This window comes from Caloenas nicobarica, chromosome 6 (genome assembly GCF_036013445.1).
Source record: "Caloenas nicobarica isolate bCalNic1 chromosome 6, bCalNic1.hap1, whole genome shotgun sequence".
Taxonomy (NCBI): domain Eukaryota; kingdom Metazoa; phylum Chordata; class Aves; order Columbiformes; family Columbidae; genus Caloenas; species Caloenas nicobarica.
In genome coordinates, this window is record NC_088250.1 from 9,228,904 (window position 1) to 9,255,007 (window position 26,104).

The 26,104-nt window shown below is 41.2% G+C and overlaps 1 protein-coding gene across 1 annotated transcript in view; it reads left to right on the plus strand.

The window, feature by feature from the left end:
* The first annotated feature begins 1,856 nt into the window (after positions 1-1,856).
* BARD1 (BRCA1 associated RING domain 1) overlaps positions 1,857-26,104 on the plus strand; it is a 42,058-nt gene continuing 17,810 nt past the window's right edge. The window contains exons 1-6 of the mRNA XM_065638052.1: positions 1,857-2,014; positions 2,145-2,201; positions 5,753-5,898; positions 12,119-13,119; positions 21,887-21,967; positions 22,620-22,792. Of these exons, the coding sequence (XP_065494124.1) occupies positions 1,872-2,014; positions 2,145-2,201; positions 5,753-5,898; positions 12,119-13,119; positions 21,887-21,967; positions 22,620-22,792 (1,601 nt within the window). The 5' untranslated portion in view covers positions 1,857-1,871. The remainder of the gene's footprint in view (positions 2,015-2,144; positions 2,202-5,752; positions 5,899-12,118; positions 13,120-21,886; positions 21,968-22,619; positions 22,793-26,104) is intronic.

Consider the following 26,104-nt stretch of genomic DNA (forward strand, 5'->3'; position numbering starts at 1 on the left):
AGACATACAACCGCACTTTTCACAGCTGGATCCAAGTGCACAGCTGCAGCTACCACACGGTCGATGACAACAAGCAGCCTTCCTCTGCGCCGGCACAACCCAGCCGTGTGCGGATGGGGACAATGACTTCCCTGTCCCCCACGGCTCAGGCCCTGATGCTGCAAGGACAGGCTGTTGTTCGACCCTTTGGACTCTCCATGCTCCTGCATGGATAAGGACTGGGAGTTACCAGGAACGCAGAGAAAGCCAAGATGGTGCTTGCTGTGGTCGAGCAGGCTGGGAGATACGATGACATTGGTTTAATAAAGGCTGAATACGGCACCATTCAAATCAGCGTGACTGATGGTGTTTCACCCTGCGACACATCAGCTTGCCCCACACGACAGCAGCAAATTTTTTCGGATCAATGGAGCTGAGAGATTTCATGATTCCCCATCCTCCCCATCCTTGCTGATCTCCTTACACCTCTGGCTAATATTAGTAGCAAAGATAAATATTTAACCTTCCATAAATAAAGAAAAAAAAATCCCAATTTATAACATTGCCAGTGTTCAGGAGCTGCAGAGGGAACGAACTACTGAAGCAGAGGAGTGTGAAACCTGAAAACTGATGAACCTCCTTCTTGGATGACAAGGATAACTTAGTAAGAAATGTTTTCAGCTCTGATTTAACACTCATCTGAGAAGAAGTCCTTCTCTCTAGATGAGGCAAGGGCTGTGGAAAATGTCCCTGTTGCCACCAGCGGTCAAATTAGTGCTTCTCGTCAGGCTGCCATCGCTCTGCTGAGCGGTGGTACCCGACATCTTGCTACTTTCATTTCGCCTGATGTGTGGGGACGAGGAAAACGGAGGGAGATGCAGGATGAGAAATGCCACCGAAATTTTGGATGGGTTCCTGGGATGCTGCTCTGACAGCTGTTTTCTACGACTGTGGCCAACCAAATTTTGTGGCTCCATGCCACCGTGTCCTTTTATGATGAAGTTCCCTCAAAGAATAACTCGCTCCCTTTAATCATGTTTGCTCCGAGATTTATGGGTTGATGCTTATTCACCGGCGGAGCTTCTCAATGCGAAATGTCAGTAAGCCTGTTATAAATCGCTCCTAGCATTCCTGCTCCATCTTTTATTTGGCTGGGAGTATTTCTACCTGAAAGTGATAAATTCCTGCTATAACTGCTTTATGTGCTTCAGTAATTACACTGTATGGGAAGGCAGGGGCTGCGTCTACTGAGGTGCCACTTCAAAAACAGCAGCCTGTAAAAAGCGATGGATCGGGCTGGACGCTCTGGTGCTGCTGGGTGCACACGCTGAGGAAAAAACCACCCTCAAAACCCAGAGTAACGGTGATGGGCAAACCGTCTCTGTCAGATGGAAGCTGGTGAATGGGTGGAAGAGCGAGCAGAAAATTAAGTTTTAAAAGTCGAGAGGGAAAGGCGCTGGCATGGGGCAGGCGCCCTGCGTGGGCTCTGCGTTGGGTGTGAGGGAAGCCCCGAGCACCATGACACCGTGTCCGCCCGCTTCCGGTCTGGTTTGGACAGGAGATGTTTGTGCCATCTTAGTTATGTTCGTTATAAACAGACCGAGGTACATGCATCAGGTTTGGGTGTTTGATTGATTTGCATGCTACTGAGGTATCTCAAACCAGACGCCAAGCCGCCTCTACAGCCGCCCCGCCATTTCCCCGAGCCCTCTCCTCACGGGTGGCCCCGCCCCGCTCCTGAAGCGCGGGAATCGCGGCGGCCGTGGGGCGCGGCCCGACCCTTCCGCACGCGCATGCGCGCCGGCGCGAGCGCGGCCCCCCCCCCCCCCCCTGGCGCCTGCGCAGTGGCGGCGGGCGCGCAATTCGGAGCGGCTGCGGCGGCAGCGGGAGCGATGCGGGAGGCGCTGCGCGGCCGCTCGGGCAACCGGCCGGCCCCGGGCGGTCACACCCTCGCCGCACCCCCCATGGCGCTGCCCTGGGCCCGCACCCGCGCCGCGCTGGGGCGGCTGGAGAGAGCGCTGACTTGCTCCCGCTGGTAACGGGCGTCCCCTTTGCTCCGGCCCCGCCGTCGTTCCGGGCCGGCTGCCGGCAGGTGCCCGGCGGAGCGGTGCCCGTAGGGCTGTGTGCGCGTTAACACTCTGCGTTTCTCCTTCCTCTTTCCTTAGCGCCGGCGTCCTGCGGCAGCCCGTGTCCCTGGGGCGGTGCGAGCACGTCTTCTGCCTGTAAGTAGAGGGGGTGCCAGGGCCGGGCCGCCCCCCTCATCCGCGGCGCTGGGGAGGGCCCGGTCCTCCTCGCGTCCTGCTTTGGAGAAGGGGCTGCAGCCCTAGGGGTTGGGCACCGGCGGTGCTTTCTGCCCGGGGAGCTGGTGTCCCCTCCTGGGTCCTGCTTGCTGCTCTGCGGCGGGTGTCTGGCTTGCTAAGAGCACAGGCCTGGCTTTGCCAGTGCTGGTTTTAGGCTTCAGGGTGTTGGCCATGTGTAAAGGGAACCCTCGGTCTGGTGGGGGCGTCTGTCTGCTTCTGGTGGGGTAGGGGGAGAAAACAGCTTCCAGTTCCTCGTGACATTTCCAGCTCCTTCCTCTTCCTCCCTTCAAAGCAAACCAAGAAGAGCAGCCTGGAAAGGTGCTTCTTGTTTCCACGGAGTGTTGCTCTGCTTGAGAGGACTGACCCGCTCCTTGTCGCTGCTTTGGCCCTCTGCTATGCTAATGCAGCTCTGCCACTAACTTCTGTACTCGTGCCCATCCAGACATGCTGGGATAGCATTAGTACCTCTGCTTACGCTTTGTCAAATGATATGAGTGCTTAGGAAAGTGAGGAAGTTAGAAACATCCTGCTAAGGAGGCAGTTCTGAGGAGGTGGCAGTCACCTGGCCCGTCGTGCGGGCGGAGTCAGGAATCGTTCCTGCCCTAGACCCTCATTTGGGGAATCTTCTGGGTGTCCTGTACGTCACTGCTCTTCACGACATACAAATGCAAACATTTGGAGTTAAAAGGTCAGTCACAAATCTTAAACCAGTTTATCTGCACAGCACAGATGTGATCAGTTAAAATCCTATGCTTGTTACAGTGGAGAGACACTTTCTAACTTCTGCTTGTAAGCCAGTGTAGATATTTAGCTTTGCCTCTTGTTAGTACGGTAGTCACTATGTCAGAGGAAATTCCCCTCTCCCCTGTGAGTTTACTCCCTGTCTTCAGCTGAACTTTTCTAACGGGAGCTTAAAGAGTTGAAGGCCCGAAGACTAAAATACTAGCAAAAGCCCTTTTTTATTTTTAAGGGATAACTGGTTATGGGACAGATGCCCTCAACATCTCTTCTGCCCAGTATGGATGTATTAGAACATGTACAAATGATTTCTTGCTATCCAGACATGGGTTCTTTCCCAGCTTTGGCCAGTAATTGCTGTAGAAGACTATGCCATCTGAAGCAAATTTTTTGTTACTTGTTCTGTTTGTACTACCTATCCACAGAGTACATGGCAAAATAACCCCCTGAAGCTTGTACAAGTTATTTATAAATATGTTCATATCTATCTTATAACATGTTTTTTTCTCAGGTATGGATTGCTGAAGGGTAGCGTATGGGTGGCTTGATAAATATAATTGCTTTGCTGTTGGGCATCTAAAGCCTCGTGGTTTTATTTTGGATAACCTCAGTGTATTCTAGGTGATAGATTTCAAACACCTACTGTTCGTTGACGTATTTTTGTTTTAAGAAAAATTTTCAAGACATCAGAAGAATGCATTGGTGAAGAGCCAATAGGTGTCCTAAGCATTCATTAGAAGCTATTTCTTACTCCAGAAGAAGAGTTTACTTGCCATGACCCAAGTTATTGTTATACCCGATCTTTTCTCTTTTGTGTCCTGACCTTGTACCTTGTAGTCATCAATTTAATGTGTCCTTTCATGACTGATTCTTGGATAGTGCCTGGTAGTTTTGTTTTGTTTTAATAAAACTAAGGAAATTTAAATTATTTGTTCACAAGCAAATTTGGTAGGGCATGGATTGAACCTGCAGTGTTCTGACACGAATTGGTTCTGATCCATTGCTACAGACAGACATTTATTAATATACCTGGGAAGGAGGTGGGTGAATGGCCAGAGCTGGCTTCTGATACATGAAGTGAAACATGTGAAACTAATGAACTGCAATATTCAGGTCACACATAATGTAACTGGTTCTCCCTCAGCATGGGTTTTATTATGGGCAGGGATATTTATTAAGACCAGTTTCTGCAGTTTTGTCTGAGTAACTCTAGTTAGTTAGTTATAGTTAATGGGTAATGACTGTAAAAACCCAACAGCTAGAAGTAATTAGGAAATGCTGTGGTCATTCTGTATTTCCTTTGCACTACCTTTTACAGAAGTGGGAGACCCAAGGCCAGCTTTCCTAGAAAACCAGACCCGGTCGGTTCTTATCTTTGCTCCAAGTGATTTGTCAATGTCATCTAGAATACGTCAGAGCCAAGAACTGTACTTCAGGCTCCTGATCATAGCAGCGTCTCAAGCGTGAGGTCCTTTACCCGCTCAGAGCAGGCTGTTTAAAGCACAAAACACACCTAGCAGCAATTTTTACATACCAAATTTCCTGTCTTGGAGTTAACTGAAGGCATGATACTTATGTGGTGTTTGAGGGAGAGATGCCAGTGCAAAGATCTGAAAATAACTCTCCTCTAAGGAAACTGGTAGTAGTTATAATTCTGATATTGTTAACTGATATGCTCCTAATTTTGGGGTATATGAATCTCAGCTTCCAAGCTGACTGTATGTTTAGAGTCTACATGCATAGACTTTGATCTTTCTCTCCAGGTAGCAGTGCCTTGATATTATTTGCATTATATTCCTCTGAATGTTTAACACGATCTGCTCACATTTAATTTTATGCCTTTGGCTAGAATTGCGTGTGCTGTGTGGTGGTAAGGTAATAGAGACTTTTGAAATTAACTCAGTCTTGAGTATGTGAAATTATAATGTATATTTAATAGGATAGATTGGAATTAAGAAGTAACAATGGCCCTTGAATGTTGCAGTTCATGTGGCAAATCGTAAGGTCCTCTCACTGGACTAATCAAATGAATAAAAGATTTCAGGCTCATATGGGGAGAGTAGTATTACCAAGAAAATAAAAATGTTAAATGACCTTTACTAAGTAAATGTGTTCCCCCACCCACACTGCCTTGATCATCTCCTGACCTAAATGCTCTGAAACAGAACAGTGATGGAATACTCTGAACACCTGCAGATCCTCGTGGGACTTCTTACAGAAAAGTGTTCAGGCAGGTGAAACTTCACAACATCAAGAAAATTTTAAGTAGGAAAAAGTGGAAATAGTAGTTTACTATAGCTTGGCTTTGTGTCACTTGTTTTAAAAATAGAAGGCTGCAGAAAAATAGCCGTGTCTGCAGCTGATGTGTAAAAGAATGTGGAGTTTTAACTGTTTGAACCTAATTATTGTCTGGCTACAAACAGCAGTGCAGCTTTAACATCCCTTGAAAATCTGGATCAGCTTGTGAATCTGTGGGAGTAAAAAAATGTGCCACATCTTTCATGACAGTGTCCCGACAAGGCTCTGGACTTGGCTTGCTTAATTGTGGCTTGTCACTTACCATGATAAATATGTCCTCTCCTACATTTGTGGCTAACCCATGTGGGCTTTACAATAGTGATTTGTCAATGCTAAAATAAGAGAGTCTTGCTGAGGATTTGGCTGCGAAAAGGTTGATGGCGACTACAGTAGATAAGTTATGCTGGATAACAGATTTTTTTACATTTAACTTTCAGATCTTGCGTAGGCGATTGTGTTGGCACAGAATGCCCAGTGTGCCACATGCCAGCCTGGGTGCAAGATACGCAGATAAACCGGCAACTCGATAACATGATCCAGCTTTGCAGCAAATTGCAGCAGCTACTGGGATCAGACACCTCAGGTAAGAGCAAACCTGGGTGCGCTCCGTTTCACTTCACGGGCTTTATAGAGAATGAGCAGGGCAGCCCTGTTTAAGATTCTCATAGGCTGTTCAAAATCATATTTGGAAAATTTGATTTGAGGAGAACTGTCTGTATGGATTGCTCGTTCTTTGAATCTGTTTTACTAAGAAATCTGCATGAGCAGGTTAGTCCGTAATTCATTAGAATCTGTCTTCCAAAATTAGGTGAAAGTGGGATAGATTCCCAAGTCTCATGGCAGTTAGTTGCACAAACCAGGGGCACAAGTTTTTGTATCTTGTGGTCTTAGGGGAGCACAAATGTGTAGTGTTCTACAGCATACCCTTCTTTAGGGGTCCCTATTAAGGGATTAACGCATATATTCTCTTGCCTCTTGGGTTCTTGCACACGGAAAAAATTATCTGTGTTCCTTGCCTAAATGGGGAAGGAGGCAAGTCTTACCTCATTTATTTTCTGGTCCCTAACAATCAGTCTGCTACAATGGAATTTTGTCAGTGCTGACTATGCAAGAAGATTGCGAAGATCATACTCTGGGAATTCATCTCTCTATCAAATTTTAGGCTGATTGTCAAAGTAGGAAAAAATGAAGTGAAATAAGCGTAGGTGAATGTATGTCTCTTCTGCAAGCTCAGAGAGGAGCATTTTGTGTAATATCAAGTTTTAGAAAACATTCATTTAGCTGTCAGATACAGAAAAGGTAATTCTTCCTTCATTGTTGCTTCTTAATGTGTTTGTCTAAATTAAATATTCTTTTTCTAAGTCTAATCCCATCAGCACCTTTCATGTTCATTTATAGCGTAGCTCTTTATTGACATAAAAAAGCATTTAAGTGAGGAGGCTGGAAGCCTATGTCTAACTGTAAAGGAATAAATTTTATATAGATACAAAATCCTATCATGATTAAATCTTCTGGAGCATAGAAAATATAGATGATAGCTTAAATAGGATTTCAGGGAAATACTTTAAATGGTGAAGGCTTTTGAAAACGTAGTTGGAAGAGAATCTCTGAGGGGAGCTATTTGCTATAAATAAAGCATTTAAAATACAACATGGTAGTATTATTGATACTGTTTAGATGTTTTGGAGATCTCTTACAGATGGATTAACTCTTAAAAATTGGTCTGAAGTTTAATTGTACTAGGAGTTGAATAATACATTTAATCCCATAGTTCTTCTAAAATAAAGTTTGCATGGTGTGGCTAAACCACAGGACAAAATGAGGGGTTTTTTATAGTTCTTTGTTCTGACTTGAAAGCAGACACAAAATTGAAGTTTACAAGAGTGTTTTATTTGGAGATAAAGTTATGAACTGAGATAGGAGATTACTTTCCATCACGTGTAGTCTTTGCAGTGTACTAAGGATTAATGGCCTTTTGGATGTTTCATCCTGAGTTTAAGGGAAAATCCTCCTGAGTTTTTGATAGTTCACTCTCAGGAATGGTTTGGATACATAAGTAAGTGAGCAGATATCTAAGAACAGCCAATTATGTTTTGTACTGTGGCAAATCACAGGCTGCTGTAGCTTTAGAGATTTTGAGAACAAATCCTTTAGGATGTTTTGTCACTCATCTCTGGCACATCTGTCGCCTCCCATAGATGTTTGTCTGGAACTGAATGTATGCAAAGTGAAAAATGTTTGAGGTTGGAGAATCAGGGCCTCTCTTGTTAAGGAGTTACTTTCATGGTCTGTTAGAAGGTCAGAAATTATATTTTATGTTCCAGTAAAGGAAACTGACTGAAAAAAATCAGTCTCTCTGTGGAGAAAAGGAAGAGAAGCAGTTAAGAAAGGAATCTTTCCATATATTTGTTTTATGTCTTTTGCATATTTGTTTTATATGCCTTGTGTTGAGCAATTGTGGCTTCTCTCAAGGCTTCTGCTCGAGATCCATATTGACGCTGAGGTTTCTAATGCAAATGCATCATACTACCCATTTTTTAATCTAAGAGAGAGTGAATGCAGCGAGTTGTGTGTGTTCTTTAAAAACACGCAAGTGCGCTGTGACTGAAAAGGATGGGGTGTTGAATAGTTCAGGTATAAAAATCCCTATACCCCCTGGTTTCCCAGTGGATATGAGAGGGATCTCACTTTGTACGCCACTGGGATAAGGATGGCTATGTGACAAACTGTGTGTGTGTGTTCCCAGCAGCAACAATAATAATTCAGGAAAGACTGCACAAAACAGCTAATTCTTCCCTTTTGAAAGAAAGGGAAACATTAAATGACACTACAGAATAGTACTGGGGTGACTGAAGGGGAATGTAAGGTGATGGGATGATAGGCTTCACAGGTGGGTAATTAGTAAGAACTTGTTGAATCATGGACATAGTGTATATAGCATACTAGAGATGAAGAAGGTTGATTTACAGTAATGATTTTGAAAGTGAATTTCTAAAGACTTCAGCAGATTTTTGTGTGATGTTCTTTAGAAAGAGATTGTTGTAAACTTTCACAACAACCGTTTATAGATGATTTTATGTTATTCTTTGTAACATAATCTGCTTCACTCTAACAAAGTCAAACAAAAAGTCTTTCCTCCCCCTTCTCATACAGGGTTAGACCTTGCAGGTGTTGGTCAAAGCTTCTTAAGCTCATGTTGATGCTGATGGAAAGTAGGAGAGATTAATTTCTGATTAGCCTTTATAGTATCATAATTTAGTTTCCCATTTACTCATGTGGAGGGAAAGATGTTGAACTCCTGTTGTAACAGATTACATTGCATTTCATGGATGCTAGGACATTTTTCATAATAGCTAAAGATGAGGTTTTGAATAGCTGGAATTTCTCCCTTTTTCCCCCTGTGTTGAATACTTAACTTGCAAAATAATCATTCTTCAGTGAAGGCACTAATGTTGCACAGATGGTACCAAAGCACTTCCCTTTGATTTTTAATAAGGGACTAGTTTGTCAAAGAGATTTCTCAACTTCTGTTCTGAAACCCATAATAGAGAATAATTTGAAAGGCACACAATGTGCATCATTATATTCCTTTGATGCAGATTAATGATAGCTAAACCACGTTTTCTAATTGCTTCTTTTTTTCCTGCTCTAGCCTGTTATTGCACTACAGCAGAACTTGGAGATGTAGCTCTCCAGTTGTAAGGCGCTGCAGAGCTCCTGATATTTTTGTCTACTCAACCCTTTTAACACTTAAGAAATTCAACTCTGTTAAATGCCAGCAATAAGAAACTTGCGCTTATCATGTCCAAATAAGTCTAATTTAGAAAGAACTCGGTTAATATATTGTGTATATAGATGTTACATTTAATAGGTAATGGAGAGTAAATGTACTGCATTTATTATAGGCTGATTCTAATACTGTTATTGTAGATAGTCATTACACTATTGCAAATGCTTAAAATGTAGAATTAGTAAGGTATGCTTTACTGATTTACCTTGTCTCAATGCATCTCTAAAAATGTTGGGAGGATTCTTCTTATGTATTAATAAGACAAATCTTAACCATATGTAGTAACTTTTCCATCCTTGTTGAGACGCAACCTCTGGCTTCCAACTTGGAGACAGCCAAGAATTCCTTTGGATTGATTTTTCTATAAGCGATTTTCTCAGAAGGTAGTTCAACTGAATGCGCTTAGCTACCAGATCGCCTCTTTATATAAATTAACATTTACATATTAAACCATAAGAACTTCCTTTCAGCTTCTTAGCCCTGTGTCTCCTCTCTCCCTCTAAGAATAATGTTTCTTTGCAGATGCTATGCAGAACTGTTCAGTTAAAGTTGAGGTTAGCTACAGAGTATTCCTAAAGCTGGAGATATTGAAGAACAGCTGAGAGACAGCAGCCACCCTGGCAGAAATTGTGGTTTCTCCCCAGCAGGCTTTGGAGGTATTCCTGGCCTTTAAATCATGTTCTGCAAGTGCCTCCCTGTTCTAAAACGTGCAACATTCTCTTTTACACCTAAAGCAGTTGCATGTGAGGAAAAATAATCCTGAAAAAGTATTTATTTGGTGCGTTTTCAGCAAGTTTTTAACAACCTGACTAATAAGTCCCTGCTGAGCAACCAGTAATGAACAGATCAGTTGAAGAACCCTTGTGGTTGATTTTTCACAAGCTTTCTGGCTGCCAGAAGTGGTGTGTGCATAGCTTCCAGTGTAAATACTTAATTGTGTTATGCTGCTTTAGATCCTACTTCTGAAGGATGGGGCCTTTGATTGAATTTGTCACTTGGACTTTAAAGCCTTACTGTACTATACACATCAAAAAGATTTCTGGCCATCACAAAATTGTCGCGCAAATTACTTTTCCAAGCTGATTTTATTCTTGCTCTTTACTCGGAGATGACTGATAGTTCTAGCAAGGTAAATATTTTAGAAGGAAATCTGCTAGTTGTGTAAACAGTCGAGGCAAGACAAGTAAATAGTAACTGTGGTTTATATTTTGCATCTGTTTGCAATCAAGCCCTTCCTTTTAGATGCTATTGTCAGAATGAAATTGGACGTGATATCTTTCTGAAGGCTCGCTAGTTGAGAGTTTTCAGTCTCAATTTCAGTGCTTTTTTTTCGTGTTTGCACCAAGCCCAGTCCTACAGGAAAACCGCATAGCTGCAGTTCTGTACTTGATGATTATCTTTAGATACCTAAATGATTGATTAACTAGCCTCAAGCTGTATTCTTAAAGACACTTTTGGTCTGATGTCTTACATATTCCTCTATCTAAATCTCCTAATAGCTAGCATATTTTAATTCAAGGGGTAAACAGGGTGATTTAAATCAAGATTGAGGCAACATTTAACCTTGAAATTTTGCTTTAAAAGAAAACTGCAAATGTCTGTTTTGGTGTTGAATTACTAGCTCTGCAGTACTGTTTTAAGTGAAATTTCAAACATTTTTTTTTGTGCCTAAGGGATTTGGACTAGTTTGTCTGCTATCTGTGAGTTTATCACAGCTTGCTATGGAAAACAGGCTATAGTTACTAACGCCAAAAGTAGAAGAGCAGGTATCAGAAGACAAACTATCCATAGAAAGTTAATGCACTAAAGTGAAAGTAATACCTTGTTGCAGTGAGTGTTTGTGTTTCACTTTTAATCATCAAGACTTTGCATAGCTTATTTCAAGAATGTTGAAATAAAAACAAAACACCAATCTTGGTCTTAGTTCTGTTTAAAAATAATACCTTACTTGCCTCACTAGGCAAAATTAATATTGGTTTTGTGATTGATTGCTATAAATCACGAAGACTTCTGTGCATGGTAGCTTAGTTCCTGAGGTTGGAGGCAACCAAAAAGAATGAGTTGTGCATTTACTTTAGAGGACTTGTCCAAATAACCTAAAATAACTTAGGTTTCCAAAAAGGAATCTGTAAAAAGTCAGTTATAGTTCTTTTGCACCGAAAGAGTTGTTGACAAATTGAATTAATGTCTAACTTAGAGGTCACTTTATGCTCCTTAACTTATTCTGAAACCATTGAGGACACCATCTGTAGGCTTTGTTCTCTACCATTATTTCATGCACTGGGAGTACAGGATATTCCTCCATCATCTTGGTTATTGATTTGTAATACGCTGTATGATGTGACTTACAAAATTGCTTCATTGCATATTTTTAAAGAAATGTTTGAGATCATCAAAATGTGTAGCTTCCTTGCAATTATTTACTACTGGAGGTAAGGGATCAAATGACAGGACACAATTACTTACAAATTTTTCTATATATTCCTCTGATTCATCTGCTGTATCTGTGGAATCAGAGAAAAGTTCTCAGGGATGTTCAGCATTCTTATAAGGATGTTATTTTTGCTTGCTTGCAGTGATTCTTCCTCTTCATCTTCAGGTGAACTGTAATATCTTTTTAGAAAATCGTTTCTGTGCTCGTCTGTGTATGCACAGACTACTTTGTTAAACCTATTTCTAGGGAAAACTGAGAGAACCAGCTTCTCTCCTCTCTAATCTGGTCAGGAATCTGCGCATGTTGCTGCGCTGTGAACCCACGACGCCGAGGAAATTTCTCACCCAGTGGGTACCTTCAGCTGCACTGGGGTCCCGGAGCTCCAGAGCGACGTGTGACCTTGCCAGTTGTTTTAAAACCATTGCATGTGTCTCTTCAGAAGAAATGAAGGCACTTGTAGGTTGTATTTAGTAACACTTCTTCGCTTGTTACAGTTGTTGTTCTGATTTTTTTTTTCTTTGCGATCTTCTACTGAAGAGTACTCTATAAATTATTTTTCCTCTCCCCTGATGCACTTAGATTCAACAGAAGATAAGTCGACACCAACTGACTCAGACTTTGAAAAAAAGAATAAGAAGGAACAGATAAAAATGTGGTTCAGCCCAAGAAGTAGGAAGGTTCGGTACATCCTGAACAAGAGTCAACCTGAGACTAAAAGCAATGACCTTTGTCAAGACACATCTTCAATTTATGATTTCTTGCCTTCCCCTCCTCATGAAAAGCCCTCCAAGCAGACAAAAAAGCCAACACAGAGACAGAGTAAGAAGATGAAGAAGAAACGTTTAGCAGACATTAACAAAGCGTGGAGCTTAGAGCAGCCTAAGCAGAAAGGGGGAGTAGGGGAGAAGACTCTCAAGGAAAAGTGTGTGACCATCTGCAGTCAACCAGTGGTCCTGTGCACTTCAGAACCAAACAGCCCTGAAGAGACACTTCAGCAGGAGTCTGTAGAGGAAGCTGACTCCAGCAAAAATAGAGAAAAGAGGGAAATATCGCCACAGGTAAAATTGACAGAGAAGAAAGACAACAGTGGGGTTGCATGCCCTGCGCAAGTCACCAGAGAAAAAAAAAGTGCTACAGGGCCATCACCGTCAATAGAAAATGAAGCTACACCTTTAAAACGTGGAAGGGAGGAATCTAGACTTCCAGTTTCTTTACAGCCTAAGAGACCAAGAAGAACTGAGAGGAGCATTATTGGGAAGCCAGACAGTCAGGCAGATGGTTTAGAGGAGTTACCTCAGGGCTGCCCCATCTCCCCAGCAGCTGAACACAAGACACCAGTTCAGATTTCCTCCGCTGTGTCAAAACTCCCTGACACTGTAAGGAAGACAAGAAGCTCTGCAGCCTTGCAAGCAATAAATAGTCCTTCGCTTTCAGCATCGCCCTCTACCCCATCTACTTCTAAGACTTGTAATCAAGTAGGAATACCCCACAGTCCTTCTGTGTTGAAGTCCCCTGGTGGGAACACAATTGCCAGAAGAAATTACAAAGGAGAGACTTTGCTCCACGTTGCTTCCATCAAGGTAGGACCATAATCTTCTAGTTAACTTTAAACAGGCATTTAAAAAGACAATGTTGTGCTAAAAATATCCTGGAAAACAGTTACTTCAGTACATCCTGGTTTGGGGGTGGGAATCTCATATTTGTGGTCTTTTTCTTCTAGGTTTATTAAGGAGTTTCCAACCTGCTTATTTTTTAAAGACATTACTATCAGAATGATCAAAAATGGTTATACTCAAGAAACTCAGTGGACTACAGTGTCAGTTATATCTGTGAATTCTAGGAAGTGATAAGCATTCAAATGTTTTGGCCTTATGTGCCAGAAAGCTGTCTCTGTGATTTGTCATGAGGAGTTATAACTAAGTATTTCACATCTCACCAAGTGATCTTGATCAGTTTAACTTGACCTGGTAACTCAGCCAAGACAAGACCTGAATTATCTACATGAAGATAATTATGTGTAACCTTAATTGGGGTTAACTGTTTCATAATCTTGTGAGATCCTCCATCTGATACAAGTTTTGGCTCCAGAGGAATGAAAAGCTGAGACTGGGATTCCCGTGCTGAGCTCTATACTTTGAGCGCACTGTCCTCCCAGAGAGTGGACAAGGGAGAATTAGGACAGAGTTGGGATGTTCGCAGCAGACTTCGCTTTTCTGTAGGATCAGTGTTATTCTTGGAATGACAGCTGTCACTCATTTTGCTGTTATTATCCAGCAGCTCTTTTCTGCAACGTCATTTCAAGGAGTTTGTAGTCTGGCAGTTTAAATGTATTTTGTGCTAAATCAGAATATGGAAATACCGTATGGTTAATAAGCCGCCTATACTGGTAGAATTGAGTCACTCGTAAGCATTCTGACATTTTTTCAGCACTTACATTTGTTGAGACCAAAGGCTGTTCTTGATAAATAACTGTGTCCTCTTTCAAAGGCATTCCAGTGAGCCACTCCTGCTGCACAAGACCTTTTTAAATGGAAGTGGCAGCTGAATTGAGTTCAAATATCTTACTTGATGCCATTAATATGGAATCGGGGATGAAAAAATGAAACATTGTCCTCACAGGACTCAAGAGCTTTGAAGGACAGATCTCTTGTTACCTTTCATCATGAGTCCTGTGTATTTGTCTTTATTAAAGCACTGTTGAACAAATTAACCTTCCATGATTTTCTGGGAATTTGTAAGGAAACTGACTAGTTCTGAAGAAATTGACCTACCTTGACAAGTTTTCACACAGGTATGTTTTCCAGCAATATGTCCGATAGTTCTTTGGGACACAGTTATTTCACCTAAGAAAACAGAGCATCTCTGCAGCTTGCTGTGAGACTTGGAGTAAACAGTGATACGCCAACAAAGTGGCTTTCCATTGCAAAGCGTTTTGAAGATAAATGAGTAAAAATTAACCAGTTCATGCTATAGACAAAAAGAATACTAAAATTTTGATTATTCAAGTTTAGCGGCATAGCTGGTGCTCTTGTTGGCTTTGGTACAGCCCTCTGAGCAGGGGTTAGGGCTATTTCGGTGGGCTGGAAAACTGACCCCCAGCTGTACGTTGGGCAGCAGGCTGGGCAGGCACATAAATGCTAGTTTCAGTACTGTGTGTGAATTCATTTTGGTGTCATCTTCTAATATTTTATACTTACTGAGCTAAAATGGGAAGTTGCTTCTGTTCCTTGTTAGTTCTGCTGTGTTGTTAATCCACCAATTCCATTTGTGTTGAGGTGCTCGTTAGCAAAGGCTCATTTAACTAGGTAGGGCTTCAGGGTGATGTCAACATTACCACTCTCTTTGAAAGGCAATTAAAATAAGGCAAGGAGAGTGGTCTTTTGGTTATGGGTTTAGTTTACTTGCATGTATCTTTGTTTCCAGCTACTGAACTTCCAGTGCAACTCTGAGAAAGTTGTTTTACTGTCTCTGAATCTCAGTTCCACATCTGCACAAGGAGGCTGTACAGCTTACCTCTTTTCAATTGTCGTGTTCTTTGTTCTTCTTATATAGCTTAATCACGGGTATATTGTGGTATTCCCAAGAAATTGCTGCATCCCCTGGTAGCCAGTAAATGTAGGCACAGTTGCTGGTCCATGTAAAGTGAATTAAGTCTAAGTTGCTCAAGCCAGCGTGATAGTCTCTGTAAAGAGCTATTGGTCGTGGGGTTTGGTAACATTTTACTTTGTAAAGCAGTGAGCAAGAAATAGTACTGATTAATTGCCATGAATCTGCTGGGGACATGTGGCAATTGCAAGAAAAGATTTTTTTGCAAGCAACTATCTTGTGTATAAACTGTATGTTTCTAGATAGCTCTTCTAAGCTGTAGGAACCCTGCTATAGAACTGGTAAATGTGTTTTCTCAAATAAGCTGGCCTCGAAAATACTAGGCTTTATATTGTATGTATATACTCATTGTGTTTTGTTTGTTTTTTTTTTTTTTCAAAATAGCCCTGTCATTTTTTCTGTTTCTGGAAGAAGTATTTCTCTTCCAGTTTTGTTTTATAGTTGATTTTTTTTTTCTTGTTCTTTCTACAGCCAGTAATGTTTTTCCATGTGTGTAATGGGAAATAGACTTGTAGCTGCCACCCTCCCCCCAAAGTGAAATAAAGCCTAATTCTCTGGGACTTCATTAATTATAAAAATAAATCTGTATTATTTTCATTAGCTGTTAGGGTCTAATACCCGGAATTTAATTAAAGCTAATTGAGTTCTCCCTTTTTTCTTATTTAAAAGAGATAATAAACAACATTATCAGGCATTAAAAGTAAGTGTATTGTGCTGTTTCAAACGATTCTAAGGGATTGTCCCCATTTACTACTACAAGTTATAAACTTACTGAAATCAAAATGGTTTTCAAGAAAGGTTCTAGTGGGGATGAACTTAATGCTGAGTTAAACTAATAAATTAAAATGTATACAGTCTTCCCATAGCAAACAGCAGTCGTGTTTATTTTCCTCCATAGTCATTAAAGGTAGAACTTCTAATTAGTTAAAATACAAACTGTGACCTGTTGCTCTCCTGATATTCTAAACTGGTGGCGAATTTCCCAATCCACAGCCCTTCCACACAGGACTTCTTTACAATAAAATAATGAGTTGTTCACAGGACTAGTGCTTATCTGGCAATTAAAAATGCAGCACGGTACTACTGAACTAGTTAGTACAGAGTCTCAAATCTACTACAGAGAGGAAAAAAATCGTGGTTTCCTGGTACAGTATTTAAGGTCTTGGTTGTGCCTCAGCTTCTTCTGCCTGTGCTTCTGCTGCTTCTGAGACGACAGGGCTGCTCACAGGGGGAATCGCTGCCCCCATGGGTTCCAGGGACAGGGAACTGTGGCACAACGGGGTCACAGGACGGTGGCAACAGCCGCAGCATTGCAGAGGAGCAGATGGCAGGGAGCTGGGAGAAGCTCTTGATTTTTGTGCTTCAAGTTAGAAGTGATTAGAGAGTTGTCCCTCTTCTGAGGAAATCACATCTCTGCAGAGCTGAAAAAAGAGGGAAGGAGTATTGAGACCAGTTTTGGTTATGTCCTTTTCCAGGGACCCTTCAGTTTTGACAGTTGACCAGGAAGACCTTCATAAAGGCTTCACCCCTGGGTTAGCCTGTGGTGCTGGACTCTTCATGTTTGTTATACTTAGCACTGTAATTATTAGATAGTTCCCTCTGAGCCTGTGAGATTGTTCTTCCTTTTTATTGCTTTGTTACCAGTTAATGACACAATAGAGTGGAAGATTATTTTGTGTTTTTTGTGAGCGTGTGATGGTCAACGTCAGAATATCTTTTAGATCTTTTCTCCAGATGTCTGACCTAGTCAGCTGTGAAGTTCATCACTTTTGGTACCAGATGGGTATGTATCGTGGTTGAGTGTTGGGTCACACACGTCTGGAATGTCTCTTCTCCTGCCTTTCCTCTCGCACCTTCAGGTACAAGAGGGGAGCTGTGACACTCCCAGTGTCCCCTGAGCAAAAGGCAGTGGATAGACCTGCCAGCTCCTTCACAGGGAATGAATGAATCTCCTTGGTCCAAGGTCTTTTTGTCTGGACCGTGTGATTTTGTGTGGCAGGTGACTTAGCTGTGTGTATAATACCCATTTCGTTGGAGAAATGAGCTCTGCTGGCAGAAGGTAGCAAGATGACTCAAACACAAGTGGGGCACCTGTGACTGCTTTGAAGTTGTAGTTTGATGTGGACTCTCAAATTTAAAGCCAAGCAGTATAGGAATGGTAACCAGCCTCCCTGATTACGGGTAGTATCCAGCAAGTGGCTTAGGGCAAATATGAAGCAGTGTATAATGGTTTCAAATGCAGAACTTAAGAATACAAAAATTGACCATGTGTCAAATCCATCTTCGCAACTGCTGATTTGAAAGCCTAGAAACAAATTGCCATTTCTGTTTCAATAATGCTTCAATAACTTCTTCTCAGTGAGGGTGACAGAACACTGGAACAGGCTGCCCAGGGGGGTTGTGGATTCTTCTTCTCTGGAGACATTCAAAACCCGCCGGGACGCCTTCCTGTGTAACCTCGCCTAGGTGTTCCTGCTCTGGCAGGGGGATTGGACTAGATGATCTTTCGAGGTCCCTTCCAATCCCTAACATTCTGTGATTCATTGTTATGTATCTTGTTTCTGAGGTGGGTTAAACTTAACTTCTTGAATGTTTTCTTTTTGTTAAAGGTTAAGCATAGCTACTTGTATGCTTGTTTGTTAATAAATGGTCTGCTGGGTAGGGAATTAATTTAGAGAAATGTGAAGTGAGAAACTTGCTGATTCCTGGGAAGAGTTGGTTGGAGCACTCACAATTACTATAAGCACTCTGTAATTCATATTTGCCCCTTTTTGACCACTTAGAAGTTGTAAATAACCTAATCTTCCTCCCCCCGCCATAACTTAAGCAAATATTTTTGTGTTTGAGAGCCAGTTTTTGTTCATTTGTTTGACCTAAAGATTGAAGTCACTTGGTTATCTTTGCAAATAAAGGGTGTTTAGTTGGAGTGGTACAGGGTTTTAGCTTCATTTTCATGTGCTGCTGTAATTCTTCGGTTCTCTCTCCTTTGAACTGGTAGAATACATTTTCATTAACTTAATCATTTAAATGGGACTTTTGGGTGGAAAATATCTGTGATTAATGGAAATAGTGAAGGGAAAAACGGGGAGAAAAATACCCCTGTAAAATAGGTCTGAAAGGACACTTGCAGTTCTTGCACATCTGCCTGCATTAGTGTTGTGACACAATTGACTTGAAAAAACAAACAAACCTTGTCTAAACCAAGTGAGGTGGTTTTCTGGGTTTATGCCATCTGTGTCTGCAGGAACTAAATTCCCACTGGGAGGGAAGAGTTTGTAAAGCCATGTAAATCCCCGTGCAAGCCCGTGCTGCCTGCTGGATGTGCCAACAGATGGCCCCAGTGCCTTGCTTGCTTCTGTGGTTTTCGGAGCCTTAAGCTGCAGCAGAGGAAGAGCAAACCCATGGCATTATTGTGCTGTCACTATACGTAAGCTTGGTTACAAGATTAAAATGTCCCTTTCTTTGTTTCTTCCAAATGCATAATTTTACATTCTGCAGTAGTTGCTGCCTCTTCAGAAGCTGGTTGTAATCCTTCATTGATAATGAGATTTTAAAATAAACACTTTCCTGTGAATTGTTAATGTTAGCATTTTCCTACCTGGTGTTTGTCCTGTTCTCTGCTTCTGAACAAGTAGTATCTCCAATTACATTTCCACTCTGCTGTTGCTGCAGATTAAGACAAGCTGTGAGGGCCCCTCCTGGTATCAGCTGGTATGGTTATGACTCCGTATGTGGGATTGGTGATTTTATGCTTGCATTACTAGAGCAAATAAACTCAAGGGGCTAACTGTATCAAGTCTGTTTCACTACTAGTCAAAGCACAACTTTATGAAGCATGTTTGAATTAGCCACGTCAAAGTGATAGGTGGGTATAAGTGTAGTCTCTTCTGCTTTCTTACTTGTGGAGGAAAGACACGTGGGATATAGATATTTGTGACTGGGACTTGCCCCTACAAGGTGCTTAGCCTTTCTTGTTTAGAGCTGAGCAATACATGTGTTAACTAACGTGTCATTCCATCAGCTCTGATAGAACTGGTCAATATGATAACTGCACTTTTTTTGCCCTTGGATCACTACCAGATTATGATGGCCCTTTTTCCAGGAGGGTCTCTAACACGTCTGCTAAGGATCTGCTTGAAATTTCGTCTTCCTCGTTTTTTAAAATAATTATTAACAATATGGTAACTGACTGAAAAGCCTCCGAGGGGGCAAAGGGCGTGTTCTCCTGGCTATGAACAATTTTGTTGACAAATCTCTTGTAATCCCGATTGCCAGCACCCATCCTGTCACTGTGCAGGACGACTGGCATGACAGCTTCCCCTCCCTTTCTGTCGCTCTCATTACCTAATGCTGCTTGCAGGGAGCAGGTTCCATTTACAGCTGCGGTGATGACGATATTTTTCTTCTGTAAACAGCAAAACACCAATTTTTAAATTTTGACTTAAACCTGGATTTCATTCAGTGGATGTCGTCAGTACTTGTGTCCATACCAGCAACATTTCCTTTAATAAACTGCAGTAGTGTCTTAAAAATCAATGTTCAGATAACTGTTCGGAAAATCTGTGATGCTGCCGAATGCTCACGCAAATTATTAGCTATGCTTACTGCTTTAAAGGAGAACTTTTGAAATGTCAAACCCTTGCTGTACATGTTTGCAAACTTAACTTTAAATGATAAGCTCAGGTCTCGCTCATTATATATAATTGTATCTTCTCTCTGTAGAAAAAGATCAAATGCTGAGCACTGTCTCAGCTTGCTTCAGATTTGATGCATGTCTTTTACCTTGCAACCCTAAAGTATTCTAACAGCAGCCTATTCTTTAATTGCTCTGGAAGGTGACATTTTGCTGGGACATCTAGGTTATGAATATAATGCCTGAAATTTATCTCTGTGTTAATTTGCCTGACTGTTGTAAATCCAGTGATTCTCAGCATTTTGTGGTGAATTTGGAGTTTACAGTTGTTGCTTACTGGATTTGTTTCTGTTGAGCAATCTGTCTTAATATTTTCTCTAACTAATGAGTAAGGATTAAAGCTATTTTGTTTTTCCAAAGTGTTCCTGGATAAGGAAAAAAAAGAGATTAAGTTTATTTTTGTTGTATTTAAAGCTTAACTTAATGTTGTCTCACTTTTTCTAAGGTGGGGTAGCAGGAGTTCCTTGACTTGTCACTACTTAAGGGCACGAAACTTTCTGTGTATCATATATTAAACTTCTCTTAACCCCCCCTCCAGGTCCTAGTATTTATATATTGCAAGTTTGGCCAAGAGCAAGAGCCAGGTACCAGTTTGTGTATTAGTCTTTTCATTTGGGATGACAATACCCTGGCATAAGGAAAGTGTTAGTGGTTGTCTTAAGATGCTTGGTTGGGGGCAGATCCTAAAACAAACAAAAATCCCCAAGACCTAAAATAAAAATAATTTGGGGCATTGGTGGCAAGCCATGCAGAAACTTGCGGCCTCCTATGCTAGTTTAGCCTTTGAAAAACTTGCATTATTTAGGTAGTTTGGTCATTAGATGACACTTGGCAATCTCCTCCTTCCCTGTTGCCTGAGAAATGGTGCGTAACTGCTCCTCATCAGCAATAGCGCAGGTAAATCATCGCTTTGGCTGAGAGGTGTGGAACAGCCTAGCCCCTTTGGTTGTGTCCCCAAAGCTCTGGAGGGCTCCCAGCATTGCAGCAAGGATTTTGGAACAGAATTTGTGGCACCTCCTCTGGCAGGGCAGACCTTTGCTCTGTGGTAGCAAATGCCAGAAGCAGGAACTGGCTGGCATTGCACAGAGTGAGTTTGAAGGACCGACACGCCTGGGCACGGGTGGTGCTCCGAAAGAAAAGGGGGTGGGAGTCCTTTTGTTCTCAGTCTCCTTGGGTTACTTTTCCCACCTGCTTTTAGGATGACCTGCACTGCAGAGATTTCCTTGCCTCAGCATCCGCAGGAGGCTTCTCTTTGCCTATTTATAGCTGCATCTGTATATGCTTCAATCTTCTTACCAGCTTTCTCTCTTACTTGACTTTTAAGAGTATAAAAACCTCCGGTTCACAAATTCCTCCCTTTGCCTTGTCTCAGCCTCTTTCCTCTTCCCATAACCTCTGCATTGGTTTCTACCCTTTTGCGCACACATTTCCTTGCTTAGAGTAAAAACTGAATATTTTGTTCTTCCAAAAAAGAAAATGAAAACTATTTTGTTAGAATAACTCTCAGAGGAAGTGTCAGTGAGATTCAACATGAGTAGTATTTGCACTGTTAAATAAAACTCTTTCCCTTTTCCTTTTGACTTATGGAAAAACAGTTTATAGAAACTTGTCAGGCTTGTTTATCTGTTTCACCTATGCAGGTTTCTAGCCAGTTATTTAGATTAGTTTTTTGAATAAAAATCAAGTCTGAAGAACAAGGAAATTCTGAATAAATATTCCTGATTTTAATCCTTGCAGTTGACTCTAGTGGATGGGTTGCAATCAGCACAAACTTGCCCATTTATTCTGAGTTAAGTCTGTTGTGTGCATCATTTTTACAAAACTATATATTTTTGTAAAATGTATAGGTCCTTCTAAATGAACAGTAATGATAAACAGTGGCCTCCAAACCAGTTGAGTTTTTGTTATCCTGACATTATCTAAATGGAAGACTTGTATCAGTACATTTTTATTGCAGCTAAATATATAATTCTACAGCTGTTAAATTTTTATTGTCTTTGTGTCTCTTCTTCATTGCATTTTAATAACTATGTTTTTTTCCTATGTAGGGTGACGTAGCAGCTGTTGAACAGCTGCTGAAAAATGGGGCAGATCCCAATGTCAAAGATAATGCTGGCTGGACACCACTGGTGAGTGTCATCTGTCTTCTGATCACTTTTCATTTCATCCCTCCTTTCCTCTCCTATGTTTTAGTTCCCTTTACACTAAAGGAATTTGTTAGCAACTACTGACCTGCCCAAATCCGACTCTCTTTTGCTGGGAGAGCATGCCAAGAAATCTATCAGCCTGCAATTCTGCGTATGCAGAGAACATAACTATGATAACTAGAAAAGGATCAATCGCAGACAGTGTGTATATTTCATGGATTCTTAATATCCTCAGTGTTTTTTACTATTTTGGAAATGTATCAAGTAGTTGAATGAAAAAATTACTCACTTGAATTACAGAAAATAAACAAAAAGCTTATTTTCAACCATGACTTCTTCCTTTCCTGAAGAATACTATTGACAGAATGTGTAATCTGAGAGGCTTTGTTCCCTATATTCTAATTTGCACACAATTGGCCTTTGTTCAGTTCTTCTCCGTGCTTTTTGTTAGTGCCAGGTTCTAAGGTGAATTCACGTTAGGAGTGTGATGCAGTATCCTTGCATTGTCCTCCCCAAGCACCTACCGAGACATGTTTGAACGTGACCGCATTAGCTGCTGCGACAGAGGCCCTTCCTCTGCATTCTGTTTCACCTGAATTTTGTCTCTTTACTGTTTACGGATTTACCTGACTAGCACGAGGCATGTAATCATGGGCACAAAGAAGTGGTGGAGCTGTTGCTACAATACAAAGCGTTGGTGAATACTACGGGGTACCAGAACGACTCGCCACTTCATGATGCTGCCAGGAATGGGCACGTGAGCATTGTTGAGCTGCTGCTTTTGCATGGTGCCTCCCGTGATGCAGTGTAAGTACATGTGGGATGTTATTTAATATTTAATTGTAGCTACAGCTGCAACTTTCCAGGGTGTACGTTAAGTAAATAAGAAGCAAAGCTGGTAATAAATGTGATTTATTTGAAGTGAGGGGGTGGGTGTTAAACATATGCTCTGCTATACTTATATCCTCTTTTCCAGGTAGCTGTTTCCTTTCAATTTTGCTTTGTCCTTTTCTGAGGATGTCCAAGTCATAGATAGCTGGAGTATTGGAGACTGTACTGGGAAAGTAACAAAATACACTTACTCTATTCTTACGCTTTTCTGTTGGCATCTTGTTATAGCTACTGTCAGATCTAAGGTGCTGAGCTAGATGAGTTTTGAACTGCTACAGCTGTTTTTTGTCTCTTTTACTACTACTCTGGTTACTAGCAGAAGATGTTTCAATTCAGTCTCTTCTGCCTTCACAGATGGCATAGACAGGGGCTAAGATTTGGGGAGTGGGTTTTTTAAATTTTTTTTTCATTCTGGATCAAAGCACTAATCTTAGTATGCTTTTTAAATCAAAAATAAAGCTTAGAAATACTTCCAGTTGAATCTTCTGTACAGTTACACTTCCTGAGGATTTTGGCATTTGTGTATAGGAGGTGCTAAAGAATCTATTAGTCTATGAATAACCCTGCAAGCTATTAATATTTCAGACACTAAATGTGGGGTTAGGTGTTGTAGTATTGCTGTTGTGCCAGGGCCTGTGTGTATACAATGTGAGTCCAATGCATGTTGTCAATAGGTGCGTGTATATGGTAACACGATAGGATGAAGTCTTGCATGACATGAATTTCCTTGCCAGTCACATAAAGAAGCAGAAATAAGTTCAGTTTAATCACTTCAGCTCTCCGTATTCACCCTTGGAGCTTACAGAATTAAGGTACTCTGTGGAGAAGCATAGGGTTTTGAAAACCAGTCCTAATCTTGAGCATACTGCAGCTTGTTTTGTTTGTTTGCTTGGTGTGGGTTTGTTTGTTTATTAAACAAAACAAAACCACACACAAAAATAAACCAAAACAACCTCCCAAAACTTTAGCATGAAAAAATAAAATGGGGATTAATTGTTCATCTTCACTTTGTTCTTGAACATCAAAGACCAGTGCATTACACCTTTTAGAGCCAACAGCTTCAGAAACTAATTTTCAAGCCACTTGAATATTGGGAACTGCTTGTGTGACACTTGTCTGTCTGGTATTTGAAAGTGTAGCACAGACGAGAGGTTTGATGCGAGGTTTTGACAGGACTTAAGCACTGGAAGATTTGGAGAGCAGATACTCCAAATGCCAACAGTGGACTCTTCACATCCCTTGTTAGCCTTGGTCTCTGCCACGTGTGTTCATGCAAAGTAAGATGATGCTGAACCTCTTCCTGCTCATTCTACATAAGCCAATGTGACTTTCTGTTGAAACAGCAGCTTTCTGATCGTGAGTTGAAAGATGTATGTAAACCTTAAGCTCTGGCTTAGCTTTTCACTGAAAACAGGTAATGTTCAGTTGACAACCCTTTCAGTGAAGATTTTTTTCTAATATCCAATCTAAACCTCCCCTGGTGTAACTTCAGGCTATTTCCTCTCATCCTATCACTTGCTACTTGGGAGAAGAGACCAACACCCTCCATGCTCCAACCTCCTTTCAGGCAGTTGTAGACAGCGATAAGGTCTCCCCTCAGCCTCCTTTTCTCCAGGCTGAACAGCCCCAGTTCCCTCAGCTGCTCCTCATCAGACTTGTGCTCCAGACCCCTCACCAGCCTTGCTGCTTCTTCTAGTCTCTTCAGCATGACTAGTTATAATTGGCCTCTTTGTACTTGATACAGGATCTGCTCGCCTTCACTTTATTACTCTAGAGTCTTTAAAGTAGAAATTGATCAGTGGTGAGTAGAACTTGCATCTCTTCTCAAAGGTTTATTTTCTTTAGGAATACACCTGAGGGGTGGCTTAAGTTTAGAGGTATGCAGCATGTGAGCTAAGACTGTACCAAATCAATGCTGACAAACTGATAAATTTGTCTGATTTCAGTTTGCATTTTTTGTGTGTGTATGAAACTCTCTACTTCTTTTGTGGGTACTTCAGGGTCTCAATGAACCAACTTTCAGCCCAGAGAGGACCCTCTTTGTCCTGGCATATTAAAGTGATACTTCAATATCTCATGGGGGCAGGGAGGAAAGTTTGTTTAGTTCTCTGTGGTTTCTTGAAGTCTTTTCCTTTTGCTAAACTGAGTAAATTGTGAACAATGCAAATGTATTCAAATGTTACTTGAGACACTGTGAAATGTATAGTGTGAAACCCCACAAAAGTGACTGATGTCTTGCTGCCGTTTTGACTGTAGAATTAACTCAGTTTTGTGTCTTAATATCCCTTGTGTGTTGGAGAGTTAATCTACTCGAATAAAAACAGAGCTTGTGTTGAATGGCCTGCTTACAGCAGTAGTTTTGAAATTTAGTATGATACTCAATAGTGCAAGATGAAATCTCTTTTTTAAAGATGTGCAGTATTTACTGACTGCAGGCCCAAAGGCAGGTAAGATCCTCTGGTCTGTAGAGGGATGTTGGAAATATCTGGGAACAATACGTCTGCTTTCCAGGGCACCTCAGTTCTTGAGGCACACAATAGTAGCGTGACCCCAACCATCAGAGAGCTGAGACTTTGCAATTCCAGATTGAGCTTGTGAGGTTCACAGACCCATCAAATGCATTTCATTCCAAGTGTATTGGAGTCTATTTTTTTTCTCCTTGCATGTTAATACATAGTGCGTTAACAAGTAACCACATATAATATGAAGCAGATGCATATCTTTTAGACCAAGCGAATAAGGTGAGAACAACCTCTTTTTGCCAGAAGGAAATCCTGGGATTTCAGAATTCCTTGGCTTTTTTTTTTTTTTTTTTTTTTTTTTAATCTGTAAGATTTAGTAGTTGTGGCACTTCATTTGCTATTTGAAGTCCTCACTGACTGGGAAAGATATGAACTACAAATGAAAACTATTATATGGACCAGTGGACCTATTAATTGTCCCTCTGGTCTAGTTAATTTTTTTAAGTTAATCTCCTACACATAGCTAATTTATATTTTTATAGCTTTTTTTCATGTGATTACTCTCTTGAATTCTGTCTTCTTTCCCTGCTTCACAGCAAGCCAAGTGATTTGAAAAATTAGATCTGTGCATTTGCAATTTCACAGTACTTCCTAAATGCTTTCACTCCAATGGGCTATCTTGCCAGTTCTTCATGCACAAGAAGTTTAGCATTAGTAAAAATTGTTGTGCTGCCCTGATTTTTTTAGGTGTTAGCTGGTTTTGAGT